Genomic DNA, 14,035 nt, shown 5'->3' with positions numbered 1-14,035 from the left:
TCTGTAGCGTTGAGAGCTTCTTGCGACTTCGGGTCTGGCTCGTTTGCAGCTTGCACGCCCACATATATGCGGCTCCCTCCAGCAACTGTGAAGTGCGTTCTGTTGTTGATGTTTGCAAGGTCGTGGGTTCCATTCGCAGCCTCGGGGAGCTGAATTGCGATGTAGTTAGAATGCAAAACCGCTCACGTAACGAGGTTTTGGCGAAAGTTCAAAGGGGCCTCAAAGATGAAAGCTGAGAAGTTTAGTCACTAATAAAGTATTCTTTCAAAACTTTCTTTTTGTTCATTTCGCGGTATTGATCTGAATAGAAAATACATGGCCGTTGTGGCCAAGTATTTTCTATTCAAATCAATATAAAGCATAAAGCCTATGGATATGCTTGTCTCATTTCGCATACAGTTAATGCCGGCTTATTTTTGTTACCTACGAAACTTTCGGTTGCATGTTTCTATGGCCTTGATGTGGCATTGTAAATCAGGTGCGTTATGGCCTGTAGTCAATCATGAGATACGTGTCTTCATCAAGCGCAGAAAGCACGCCTCATGTCAAGAACTGGTACTTGTCGAAGTCCTGTTCGTATTGAGGCAAAAATTATCGATATGTCCGTCTACATAGCGGAAGTATTGATGAGTCACCAGTTGTTTATATTTTCGCACTAGTTCGGCTTTTCTATACCTTATCTTGAACACTAAACTGCGAGGTTTGTGCGAGCACTGTACTGGCGACGTGGCATCCAAAACGGAGTCAAACTTATGCATTTCCGCATGTTTCGTTCATCTGAATTACGAAATACGTCCAAAAAATAAAAAAAATAAAACATTTTCAGTGCAGTTTATATTGCGACATACCAAACGCCTTTCTCCTTAGTTGCCAAAAAAAATCAATACATTGGACGCAGAGTGCGGCTTCTCGAACTTCTTATATTGTAATAAAGGCGTGCCACGAAATATTTGAGGATAATTTTTGTGCCACGTGTGGCGAAGCATGTGGTTTATATGCAGCGTGGTGTAAAGTTAACGCATGGGTGCCTTACTGCAGCGTCATGCGGTCCACGTACATTTGCGGAAGATCGGGCAGAACCACGTCTGTGCGCGGCACCAGATTGACGAGTCATGTAACTTGAGTTTCTTCTCAAAGTTAGCAAAGGAACTCGAGAAAATTAAGGACCGCGCAAAGGGAGCGACAGAACGAAAAATGTCGGGCGTGGGAAGATAGCGCCGTGGTTTAGAGATGAGACGGGTGTACGTGATATTCTAGTTGGCATTGAGACGAGGAAAGAGAGTTGGGAAGGCCACATAATGAGTCGGGCGGACAACCGGTGGTCTGTTATATTTACAAAATGGGTGCCCAAAGGAGAAAAGCGCAGTCGAGATGGTGAAAAAAAAAAGAAAACTGAAATGAAAGACCTTGGGAGGGGTTTTCGTGCCGCAGTGGGCGCACAAAATTACGCACATCTAACGCAGATTCCGAAACCCGTGCGAATAGAAGCGTTCGTGAAGCGGTTGATGGAAGTGCCATAGATTTACCCATTTTCATCCGTGCGTCCTTGGCGTAAAGGAAGCTGGCGCGTGCGCACCCACTGCTTCACGCATTGTGACCCACGCGACGATCGGGTCGGAAGAGCTGGTCGGCGCTGGCACGATGGAAGCATTCGTGCACTGGTGGCCTCATGATTGGACGAATGGGGCATGCATCCGGTGGGCGACGATCCCGCTACTGGGCTATATACGTCACTGTTCTCTATTTAATTGCGCGATGTTGGGCGAGACAGCAGCAGCACCCTGCAGCCGTGGTCGGGAAGCTCCGGGATGTTTCGCAAAAAGGGCAATTTGCTTTGAACAGTGCATTGCGCACTGTCTGTAACGCGAACGGCTCTCTGATTCCTTCTAAAACTCCCCCTCTCGACTACCTTTTTTTTTTCTCTCTGCCTCGCTCGCGCAGGCTGCTGACGATGATCTCGCTCAAGTTCCTGTACAGCAGCCCGCTGGGCGCCCTGCTGACGGGCGCCGGGCGCAGCGGCAAGTGCCCCGAGAGCGACGACCAGGTGCTGCCGGCCGAGAGGGACCCCGCGGTGGCGGGAGACCAGGCGTGGGCGTCGTACGCCGCCTCCGTTCCGCGCGCGCAGAGCTACAAGGGCGTCCTGCTGCAGGGCTACCTCCTGCACCCGCAGGTCATCCGGGGGCTGGCCGACTTCAAGATACGCAACGACGACGTCTTCATCGTCACCTACCCGAAGTCCGGTGAGCCCGCGACGCGTGCCCCAGCGGCGTTGGAGTGTTTTTTTTTTTAATTTTTAGTATGTAATATATTGTATTTATTTATCCAAAGTACCTCCAGCGCCTAATGAAATGCGTTATTTCGGGGGGCTACGGTAGATAACAGAAACACAAGAAACCATGTATTTGCATGTAATGTAACTGTATAACAAAGAACGCCGCAAGTCAAAGAAGAGGAAGGGAAGGGCAAGCAGCAGTATAGAGTATATAGTTGTGGATCAGGGTAATAGTTGGTTTTTGAAACGGCTGAGATTTGTGCGTTTCGTGTACTGCTTGGAGCCCGTTCAAAGCAAACAGAAGAAAACGTCTGTGGAAGTTGACCCAATTCAAGAAATTCACGGAGCTTTCGTAGTGACGTTGGGCTAAGGAACTCGCACAAGGCTTTAACTTTCTTTTATAACGGTCTGATTCCTTCGGAACTCGCGCGTTGTCCGAGGAACTCAGAGTCGTTGGAACCAATGACGCACTTTTTGGAGTTGATGAGAAAGCCGTGTTCCTGGAGCCGGGAAAGTAGCCGGCGCAAATAACTGCTGTACTGCTCAGGGGAAATACTAGCCACCAGGACGTCATGGAAATATGCAAAAACGAAAGGGAGTCCCCGGGTGACCTTGTTAATGAAATTATAAAACGTCTGAGCTGGGTTTCTCAGCTCGAAGGGCGTGCGCACGTACTCAGAAAGCTCGAATGATGTCACAATTGCAAGCTTAAGGTAAGTCCTCTGGCTTTACAGGGATTTGATGGTAGGCCTTCACTAAATATATCTTGCTGAATATAACCGTTGCAGCTAGGTTAGTTGCGAAGTCATGAATGTGAGGGAGTGCGCAATAACCAGGGACTGTGCGCGCGTTGAGTGCACGGTAATCCCCGCACGGGCGCCAAACACCTGGGTCACGTTTTGGTACCACGTGAAGAGCTGAAGGCCAACTGCTCGACGGAGGATGGATGGTGCCCAGTTACAGCATGTGGTCGAACTCTCTCCTTAAGATGACAAGCTGGCCACCAGTCTGGGTCGCCAGAACACTCGGGGCCTGTGGTGACAACATGGTGCGTGACGTTGTGACGTACTGGCAGCTCAACATTCGAAGGTCTCGTGATTGCTGGGAAGTCTGACAGAATTGAGGCGAACAGAAATAATGGTATCTGTGGTACCGTTGTAGTGATTTATGTTAGCGGCGCGAGGATTCCTTGTATAGACATTTCCAGTCGTCGAGTCCATGAGGTGACGAGCGCAGAGGTCAACACTAAGGGCGCAGTAGGTCAGAAAATCTGCGCCCAATATTGTCATGTGTACGTCTGCCACAATGAACACCCATCGGAAGGTGCGTCGGGGACCCAAGTCGATGGTAAGAGAGGGCAGTCATATGTGCGGATAGAAGAGCTGTTAGCTGCTTGAAAGGGCGCGGATTTTTTGACGCGCTGCCACTCTAGCCACGCGGCTTGAGCGGCGCTCACCTCTCTACACCTGTGTCCACGATAAATTGTTGTCCAGCAATCCTGTCAGTGACGTAGAACAAATGGCTTGTCGTAAGCAAGAGTCACCGACCGCCATCGGTGACTGCGGCATGTCTCCCTGCCAGCTGCAAGGGGAAATGCACTGACGTGCGCTGGCACCGAATTTCTTGTGATACCAGCAGTATGCGACGCGACAAGGGCCAGAACGGGAGCTGGACTGAAAAGGTAATCTGGAACGGCAATCGCAGTCGCGCTGACGATGGTTGGGCGATGGTCGTAGTGCAGTAATGATCTCAGCAAGTTCGGCAATCATCCGCTGAAGACCGATCTTCGAGGTGCGGTAGGGGAGCAGTCGCTGTTGCCACAGTACCTCTTGCTCAATAATCAGCGAAGCGGTCGGCCAGCCCTGCAAGATTGTCGAGGGACATGTCTTCTGGTGTGGTAGTCAAGGTGACCACGAGATTCTGAGGCAGGCGCTGAAGGAACAGTTCACGCAGCAGCGGACTGTTTGTGTCCAGCCTACAGTCACTGAGAAGCCGCCGCATACGACGTAGAAGTTCCGGCGGTCGCCGAGCTCTTCTTCGTTGAGAAGCTGCTGGAGGCGGCTGCGCACAGACGTGGACATGCATTGCAGCAGCGTCGTTTTGAAGTGGTCATGGGGGGTGGTGTCGTTGGGTGCGTCGACAACGTCTTGGAACTCCTCGACCACCTCTGCTGCGAGTGACGAGACAGCAAGGAGGAGACAGCTGCAAAGTAATGCGCCGAAGGCCGAAGATGGCCTACGACAGGATATTGTGGCCACGTTGCAGGATTTTGCGGCCAAAAGGACGGCAGGTAGTTCTGCACTGTGGCGAGGCCGTCTGCGCTGGACGTTGGTATCTCGTTCGTGGCCTCGTCCACGGCATCGTGCTCGCCGTAAAATCACGTCCAGGTTACCACGTTATGGGAACCGAGGTTAGGTCCACTACAACAATGTGCCAGTCAGCTAGCGAAAGGCCTAGGAACCGTTCGGACCGATGGTGCGAGCCGAATAAGCTTTTGTTTTTGTTCCCTTTTTATTCTAATCTCGCTGCACGAGGCACGCGTGCCGGGGCGCGCCATGTATCAGAGGCGGCAGAGGAAGACGACCATGGTTGCTAGACTGCTACTAACAACAATGATAATAGATTTAGGTGCACGTTAAAGAACCCCAGGTGGTCAAAATTTCCGGAGTCCTCCACTACGGCGTGCCTCATAATCAGAAAGTGGTTTTGGCACGTAAAACCCCAAATATTATTAACAACAATGATAATTATTAACCTAATCTTCCAAACGAAGCCATTAAAGTTGAAAAGAAGCAACATTTGCGAGCGGTTCAGCACAAAATAGCGGAACGCTTCCACTGACACGCACTCTCCAGCAGCCTCGGGCAGCTGGTTCCACTTCGCAATTGTGCGCGGGAAGGACTCTTGAAGGACGCATGTGCGGCATCGAATTCCCTTCATTTTCACCGTGTGGTCGCGTCTCTCGGGTAAAGACTACGGAACTAGCAAATGACACGGTTTAGTAACGCTAGACTTTAATGTTACGGTTGTGTCTGATACAAAGTTAGCTGCTCCTAAGCTAGCGTACTATGTGACGCCTGCGGTTAAAGGGATCATCCCACTCCCAGGACTAATCTAGTACATACACAGAGATACCCAGAAAAGTGAATCGGGCGATGACTGCCACGTTTACGTTAATTGCTAGAGCAACGCTTACGTAATGCGGTAGATGTAAATTCGGGTCCCACCAGCGACAGGCGAATTCTGCGTCCGCTTTAATTTGCCTTTACGTTATTATTTCTATATTTCTAACGAACGTAACAGTTAACTCCGCCTGTGCTTTCTGTGGATGTGTTGGCTGTTCCTTCGTATGACTGTGACTAAAAAAAAAGAAATTCGACCTGTCGAACTCTCTCTCGCAGGTTTTGTCATCTGCTACTCGGCTAGCAAACGAAATAATAATAATAATAATAATAATAATAATAATAATAATAATATCGGGATATCACCTCTAGTAAGCTTCCACTGCACCGGTATCATGGTTCACAAGCAGATGACCCGGGAAGTGAGCCACTAACCGCTATTTCTGAACCTCCCTGGAGCTTAGACGTCATGACGTTGCAGTGTTACAGATACAATACATTACATGCATGTATCTATTCGTACTAATTTATTATATTTCGCTCCGGAAGTATATTATTAATTTGTAAGCACGAGTTTTTCAGAACGACCATAGAAAACGTACTTCACTTCAGCTTTCACGCGCCATTTGCTCGCCTAAACGTTACCGAATTTGGATATCTATGTTCTTGTAGAGTTGCTTTATTTTTGATGTACTAACTTCAGAAAGCATAGCTTCAGATTAGTAAACTTCGCGCTTCATTTGTTTTAATTTTTTTGTAAGATCTGTAGCTTTATGTGAAACTACTACATCTTATATTCGGTGGAATCTTACTTTTTCTCTCGCAAAAGTCACAAACTTAATCAAGTCGGTTCAGTGGTTGTACAATTTGAGCATTTAGAAATTTCACGGGAATTTTCACAAGGAAATCCAGCTTAAAGAATCCTCTTGACGATACATCTCAAGCCGTATTCACAGTCGCGCCTGGACCCGTCGCCTTCCTCGACTGCATTGGACGGACAGATGATATAAGCAGTGGCGTAGCTAGGTGGTCCCAGGGCCCATAGGTCTTCTGTCACCCCCCCCCCCCCGGGTGTAGTCGAGGAAGGCGAGGTTGTGGACAACTTCCGGGTTTCAGCACCACTACAGCCACCTTGGATACCGCGCACGTCCCCCGGGTCCCCCTCTCCTTCGCTTTCTTTCCCAGAGATCGCGAATGCAGCAGGTATACACGCTGTTTTTTCTGCGCCAAATAACACAGGGTGCTGCACTGATAACTTGTGATAAGCGCATATGCACGTCTTCTGTCAGACTGTAAGGCTTGGCAGCCAGTACAAATGTGGCATCGTGTAAAATATGGCTCACGTCACAGGTAACAAAAAATATCTTTATAAAGTTTTAATTACCAATTTTAGCGGTAATATTGCATTTGCAAAATTGAAGCCCGACATTCATATCTTGCCCTACAACAACTCCACAAAAATCGTCGTAGGCACTATGGCGCGCAGTATTTTGCCTGTGGGCAGCCTTGAACGAAAACGAAAATTAAATTGTGTGTCAATGACGCTGATCTCCCCACCCTTTTAGAAAATGCCACCTGCCTCCCTGCGGCGCGGGCGCCAATGCTATGACAATTGCGAGTTCTCTTTATTCTGATCAATAAAGCCTTGTTTTTATTTGCTGCTATACGGACTAACGTGATTATCCGAGCTGCGGTACCACCACAAGATTGGGCACAGAATAGAGCACGCTTCGCGTCGATTCTTGGCGTCACCATAGAAAAACAAAAAAGGCCGTGATGAAGCCCGTGCCAGCGAAAGCTTGCACTACTGTTGGTTTGCACTCGCAATGGAGATAATTGACGGATCAACGTCACTGGCCCACCATTTAATATTTCTGTCGCTGCTGCCATACTGGGCGCCACCCGCAGTGCCAATGTACTGCCGGCTGTAGCACCAAAAACGATCTTGTTTAAGAAGTTTTTGCTGAGTTAATATGACTTTGAGTCCTCAATTCTCGAATTGAAGTGCTTCCTCTATAACTACTAATTAAGGAATTATTCAGGATATGGTTATTACTTATCTGCCATATCTTTCAGGATGCCGAATTCCCAGTAATCACAAAGACACATAACTTCATAGAATATCGGGAAATATCCTTACAAAATTCACCTTTTTTATAAAATTCACAGACACTGTACTTGTGACATGAAGTCACACAACAACAAAATGATAAAGAAACGGTTAGCTAGGACTAGGAGAAAGATCTTTTATTGAACACCGCGAAACTGATAAAGAACGAATACAACGATTCAAAATTCATAAATAGAACATTGTATACATATTGCCGATGCACAAACCATGGTGGGACATCGAGCCTTTTGCACTAAAGTAATGACCGGTAAGGACACATTTCATTCAGAAGTTATTTTTCCGACACTTCGCTTCTGCAAACTCATTAATTACAGTAGTAAAGTTTATATATTTTTACATGGTCTTTTTCTATGGTCAGTATCGCCAAGTTTGACAGCATTTCATCACTCATGCTAGAGCGCAGAGACGTCTTGATCAGCTTTAACTTGGAAAAGTTCCTTCCGCATGATGCAACTGACACGCAGATCGTGAGGAACAAGCGACAAATAACAGTAAGTGAGTAAGAAGTTCCATTTGGGCGCTAAATTCCAGGAACTACAGGCACCGAGTTTGAAGACGATCCGGTGAATCCCATTCGCGACTTTTCACGGCCGCACTTATGCAATGTCGCTCTCGACGAACGCTTCGCCGTAAACGCAAGCGCCGGGCGCGCTCGTTGAACGCCTTCTCGCTGCTGTCTTTGTTCGTCTACGCTGCGCATTCGGAACGGAAGAGAGACCCAAGAGCCTCAACGCCTTACAACGCCTGACTGTATGTTTAGCGACGCCTGCCCCCAGCATGAACGCGCGGCACGAGCGCACCCCACATGAAACGTTCCGCTGAGGCGAGCAGTCCAGCGATTATGTTGCGAAGTTAATTTTTAGCCCGCACATTCGTGCAATTATTTCGTGGGGTGTTGATAGAGCTGCAGCCGACAATTCTACGGCGCAACACATCAGGTACATGAGCTCGGGCTACTGGATACCGGAGCATTCTTTGCGATTTGCGCCCAGTCAAGCCGGCGGAAAGAGGGGTGTCTTCAGACGTATATGACACCCACCCCCCCTTTGGCCCCTAGCACCCGGGGCCCACGTCCCCCCCCCCCTTTTGCTATGCCACTGGATATAAGCATCTTCTTTAAAACTTACTGGGAAGAAGCGCCGCAAAACTCTTCCGAGAGGACGCACGCTCCGCTTCTAATCGAAAGCATAGTCATCAGAATTCCTTTCACCAGAAGTTGTTCAAGGAAAAAGTCGCAGTTTAGACTGAATGGCGAAGCATAGTCAGCGATAATCGCTACGTATTTGAATATTGCGCGAGGTACGGCTCGTAGTTTTTCTAGTTTTGCCAGTGTAAATTGGCAGTAACGTTCGCTTAATAATTAAGTATGCCCGTGTTACGCGACCAAACATACACATTAACGGAGTTCTGTCGATGAACGTGAGCACGTGCTGTCGCATTGCTGTCGCGATAAGCAGAGACAGCGGTGGAGAGCGCGCGTGATTCTATTAAAATGAGCCGCAACATGTAACGTTCGCTTTGAGACAGAGTTTCAGCGTTCCGCTAAACGCTGGCAGATCGGGTGGAATACGGTTTGCGCTTCCGGCCATCCGGCAAGGTACCGAGTCCACCTGCATTTAGCGGAAATCCGCACACGGTAAAGCTGTAATATTTTCCTGTGGCGCTCCTCCAAAACTTAGTAGATCACGTGACCCCCAACGCTGGACGTGCGGAAAGATCGCGTGCACCAAGGCACTAGCGTTCTCGGCTCGCCCTCGCACCTACAACAGATCACGTGGCTTGAAACACGCGGCGCGCGGTCTGCGCATGCGTTGTCGCACCCGCAACAGGACAGCGGCGGAGTGAAGCTGTACCGTATAATTGTTATCGCAGTAGAAACGTCCTCGACAGCATACGCTACAAGGTGGCATGCGGCTTCTCCTGTTGCACGCCCGCTTAACAGAGAAGCACGCTTACCGTGGCGTTCATTGAGCTGCATTTGGCAACATGATCGCTTTTCGAGTAGGTTTTAGTCATTCCTTCGAGAACAAGCGATTGTTAGAACACTTTTCTTTCTACGGCAAAAATCTCTTTACTTGCTCAGGGTCCGACGTACAATTGCAGGAAGGGTCTGCAGCCCAAAGAAACGGCTGGACTGCCGGCTTTGCGACAAGTCTAACGTTTTCCTGTTCTTACGTTACGGAGGCGACTCCTCAGTCGTGAGCACCAAGCTAAACGAGAGCCGCTCTGTAAAAGGGCACTGACGTTCAATCACTGTCCTTATACAAGCTTCACTTTGTTTATTGGGTCTGTTTGTCATCTTCAAACACGTAGGCCCCCACGAGCACTTGCATTAGCTTAGCCGCTGTCTTTTTTTTTACGATTCTACTCCCACCTGAACATGATCTGATAGCATATCGAGTATATCGTATAGTCCGCTGAACGGTAGAACGATTTTTCCCTCCATTTTAGCGCTGACGGTTGTCTCGAGCGACGTGCATGCAATAATATAACGACAGCCCCGGTCGCTTCCTCTGAGGCGCCAGGACTGCCAGGTCGGGCAGGGGAAGGAGGTACGATTTAGCTTAATAGAAATTCCCCGGCTTCAGTCCGCGGCGCTTCTATCGATGAACGTGTACGTCAGGACGTGCGTGAAACTGAAACTGAGGCCGTCGGATCAGCAGCGGAGCCTAGACGGGAGAAGCGTGCGGAAGCACCCAGCCACTGCTGGGACAACGAGATCGAGTACACGAATCACGTAGCGTTTTATGCGTCTTTTTTTTATGCGTTTTTCCTGAGCGGTAGCGCAGGTGTTCGGGGCTGTCGAAATCCGGTGTTTCGACCCACCCCACTCTGCCTGTTCTCCCGGCGCGCTCGTCCCCATTCTTTCGTTGTGTTGCCCCTTGCCTGCCCGTCTGCACTTTCCGTCGGCTTAAAAGCGTGCAGAGCCGACTAGGTTTTGTTTTGTCGTTCTGAACGAAGATGAAGCGTGTGGTTTGAGCGTGGCAGCTTCGTCATCGCGATATCGATGTCTTATATTGCTGTTTTCGCAGATAATGTGAGGGAGAAGCTGACTAGCGTTAAAACAAGGGCGGACTTAAGTTACAAAAATCTATGGCACTAACGCTTGTTCTCGTGGCCACCTTATTGAGATTCCTTTTTTTTGTTTGTTCATGGTGATCAGCCGAATATAGTTCTAAATATATGCCTCTGCATTAGTGTCGGCTGCTGAATGCGTTGTGCGATATCGTGCAATGTACCGTGCCGTTCGCTGCTAAAAGGAACGCCCTAATGTGTGGCTTTTTTATGGGATTGTAGCTGCTACTGCTGGCTAAAGCTATTTTCAATTCACTGCGCAGTGGTAGTCGCTCTTACACTACTCTGTTAACACATTGAATGTTTGTCGCCGGAGCGCTTACAGTTCTTTCGTGTGTTCCTGTGCGCACGCTCTTCTTTTTTTTATGCCTGACACGTAAAGAAACGTCACCGCCACCGCAGGCAGCGTAGCTCGTACAGAGAGCGCGTCCTGCGATTCGCGCATCGCAGTAACCCAGTATCGCGCCACTGCACAGAATTTCCCGTACGCACAGTGCCCAGGGTTCGCCCGTACACTCTGCTCTTCGCAGATTTCCTGGAAAGGACGGCTGCATTCCCATACTGTCGTTTTTTTTATTTTCTCTTTCCTCCTTTCTTTCACTCCCTTCTCTCGCACCGTCCTGTTCTCTCGGTCCCCTCAGCCTCAAGAAAGGGCAGTTGCTTTGGCACTCGCCCTGCTCTCCCTCTTCTTTTCTTTCTCCTCACTCTCTGCCTCCTCTCTCAGAACACATCGCTACGGCGACACCCGTTACACGTGCCTCTGAGCGACGGCAGTTCGTTCAGCGAAAGACCTCAGCAGCCATGTTGACGCGCCTAGTTGACGATTATCTCGTCGCGCACAGCAGCGAAGGACAAGCAGTGACCCCACACGAGGCTCCGCTCGGATGATGAATCCTGCCGGTGGGCTCAATAATCGGAGTAACAACAGCAATAAACTGGCATCCAGAATGAACCGTTTCAGCCATGTTTTCGGAAAGTGAGGCCAGAAGTAACGGATGGTAGTCGTGAAGACGAGCGTTGTAGTTTTCGCTCATAGAGCGTCTAATTCTTGATGTATGTGCGAACGCATACATTGGCAAACGGAATCTCTCAACAGAAACAGCGGCCAACTACACCACCATATATATCCACACGTCATATACATATTCCTGCGTTGTCCTAATTTTAGTAGCTGAGTAAACTGGAGTTTGCAATCCACTTTCCCTTGGTATGTAAACGTCCATGCAACAAAAGTGAAATACACTGACATCTAGCTTTAAAGGTTCTGCGGGGTTACATTGCACACTTCCACGTAAAATGTCACCAGCTCGGCTGCCGTTCCAGGCAACTTCGTCGTATCAGAATAACAGCTCGTCGGTAATACGTATACCTCGTCATAATCAGTTGACGCACTTAAACGGCTGGACCCTCTGTATTTTCGCGTTTAGACTGCCGAGTGTTTAGTCCAAAGCTCGCTCAGTTCAGTCGGCGATGCCACCAGCGCAGTGGTTTGCCATCTTTGCAAACGAGTAAAAGACCCTTTAAGCCGGTGCCCCGATTGTGAGTACGCCTGCGGACAGGCCTGCGTTGACCGCTGAGTGATTGTTGAGGCAGGGGACGGGGGTGGGCTGCCACAGTGCGTCGCAAGGGCCACCGCTTTCCTCGTACACTACAATAGATCAGCTCGGTGAGCCCAGCGTCCGCTGGTGGGGCAACAAGGGCCAGCCGTCATGCCGGCCGATTATCGAGTTTGAATTGCTGGACGCTGTACCTGTACAACGAAACAAAAGGATAGAGTGATGGATAGGAAAAGGGTAAGTCTAGTGTGAGCCGTTGTAATGAAAGCAGCATGAATTATCGAACGACGACGACTTCGGCATATTCTGTCTCGATGGTGACTTGAAGCAGTGGAGCTTTTTCTGGACGTTTCTCAAGTTCTATATTAGTGCGAAATGAAGAGGCGCTTGGTACACAGAGACGTTAAGCGTAGTCGCAGCGGGGCAGTGAATTAATTATGTTTATCGATGAGTGAAAACGGTTCTCACGTATAGGATTGACTTGTAGGTTCGGCAGTGGAAGATTACGAGGCAGAGGACCTTATCCTACGGCAGCAATAATTTGCTTCGATGAGCATCACAGCGCCCCGCTGAATGTCTGCATTCTGCAAGGACGTAAGGATGTCCCGAAATGCACGATTTCTGCGAGGGAAATGAAAAAAGAAAAGTTAATGTTTATGATGCAGACGTAGCCTTGCATGTTCAGAACGCGAGTTGAATGCGAAGACAACGGACTTGCAGAACGTTTATATATCTAGCTGAGGCCGGCAAGAAATGTCAGTATGTTATGTTATGGAGTGTTGCCTTCTGCAGCTTTATCAGATGCATATACAGAATGAGGCTACACGCACGTTTGCGTGTAGTTTGCGAACGAGAATGAGCAGCAAAACATAAGCTGCCTAGTTCACGAAGCTGTTAGTTTGTAAATGCCGTTTTCTATGGCAGGTTGCCTCTGCTAATTATACCACCTGTTTCTTTTTCTTTTTTCTTTAGACTGCGCAGAATTCTTTGAAATTGCCAGTGGCCAACAATTCATGCAGTTCTGAACCCTGAATGGATCGCTCGAAGAGGTGGCATTGTCGAAACGCATAATCCACTAATTATATGAATTTTACTCATTGAGATTTTAACTGAATAAGGAACTTACTGCAATTTACAAATAGTAGGCGCTGAGTTTACGAGGCAAATCCGCTTATTATGAATTCTGAGAATGGCATTGGATTCGAGCTATGCGCTCTCAAAGTTGCGGTAGAAATGCATCAATTTTTTAACAAAGTGCCGCTTTTTTCTTCGAAGCAACGAAACAACTTGAAGGGCAATGTATATCGTGGCATGCTTTGGAAATGAATACCTCGAAACTGGTGTCATCCTGGGAATTCGTTCGAAGTGAATGCACCTTGCGAACTCATCGACTACGATTCGTAAGTTGCAATGAGTTCCTTAGAATAATTAAAACCTTAATTATTTGAGTTTTTGTCATTATCAGTTGTACATTTAGTACGTTTTAGTAAAGGCCTCAGAGTAATCCACCTCAGTGACTAGAATTGTATCGTCTGCTGCAGGTGGTCTTTAACAATCCTGTATAGTTTAAGAAAGTACACCGTATACTAGACATTCGTAATCGCGACTGGCTTTCATCTACTCACGAACGGCTCCACGTAAAAAAAAAAGACATTTTGTGAATGTGGCCCTACACACGCACACAGGCGCGAAAGACGAGAGTCGCAAATCAACGTCTGACAGTGCAGACACGCCCAAAACCAAGGAGAAGGAAGTACCGCGTTCTTTGCTTGCCGCTCTGTACGCTGCTGTCGGAAGAGCTATCGTACCGTCTGTATTAACTCGCTAGAAACGGCCTAAATGAACCGTCAAGCGTTGATTAAACCTTTATCGTGTACTT

The 14,035-nt window shown here is 48.4% G+C and overlaps 1 protein-coding gene across 4 annotated transcripts in view; it reads left to right on the top strand.

Moving 5' to 3' along the window:
- The window catches only part of LOC142587547 (sulfotransferase 1B1-like), a 335,465-nt gene that overhangs the window by 272,714 nt on the left and 48,716 nt on the right, over positions 1–14,035 (top strand). For all 4 annotated transcript variants that reach the window (XM_075698631.1, XM_075698630.1, XM_075698629.1 and 1 more), the window contains exon 2: positions 1,942–2,240. In XM_075698631.1, the coding sequence (XP_075554746.1) occupies positions 1,952–2,240 (289 nt within the window). In that variant the 5' untranslated portion in view covers positions 1,942–1,951. The remainder of the gene's footprint in view (positions 1–1,941; positions 2,241–14,035) is intronic.

Source organism: Dermacentor variabilis, chromosome 7 (genome assembly GCF_050947875.1).
Source record: "Dermacentor variabilis isolate Ectoservices chromosome 7, ASM5094787v1, whole genome shotgun sequence".
NCBI classification, from domain to species: Eukaryota; Metazoa; Arthropoda; class Arachnida; order Ixodida; family Ixodidae; genus Dermacentor; species Dermacentor variabilis.
Note: the sequence above shows the minus strand (reverse complement) of the source record. Positions and strands in the feature narration are given on the sequence as shown.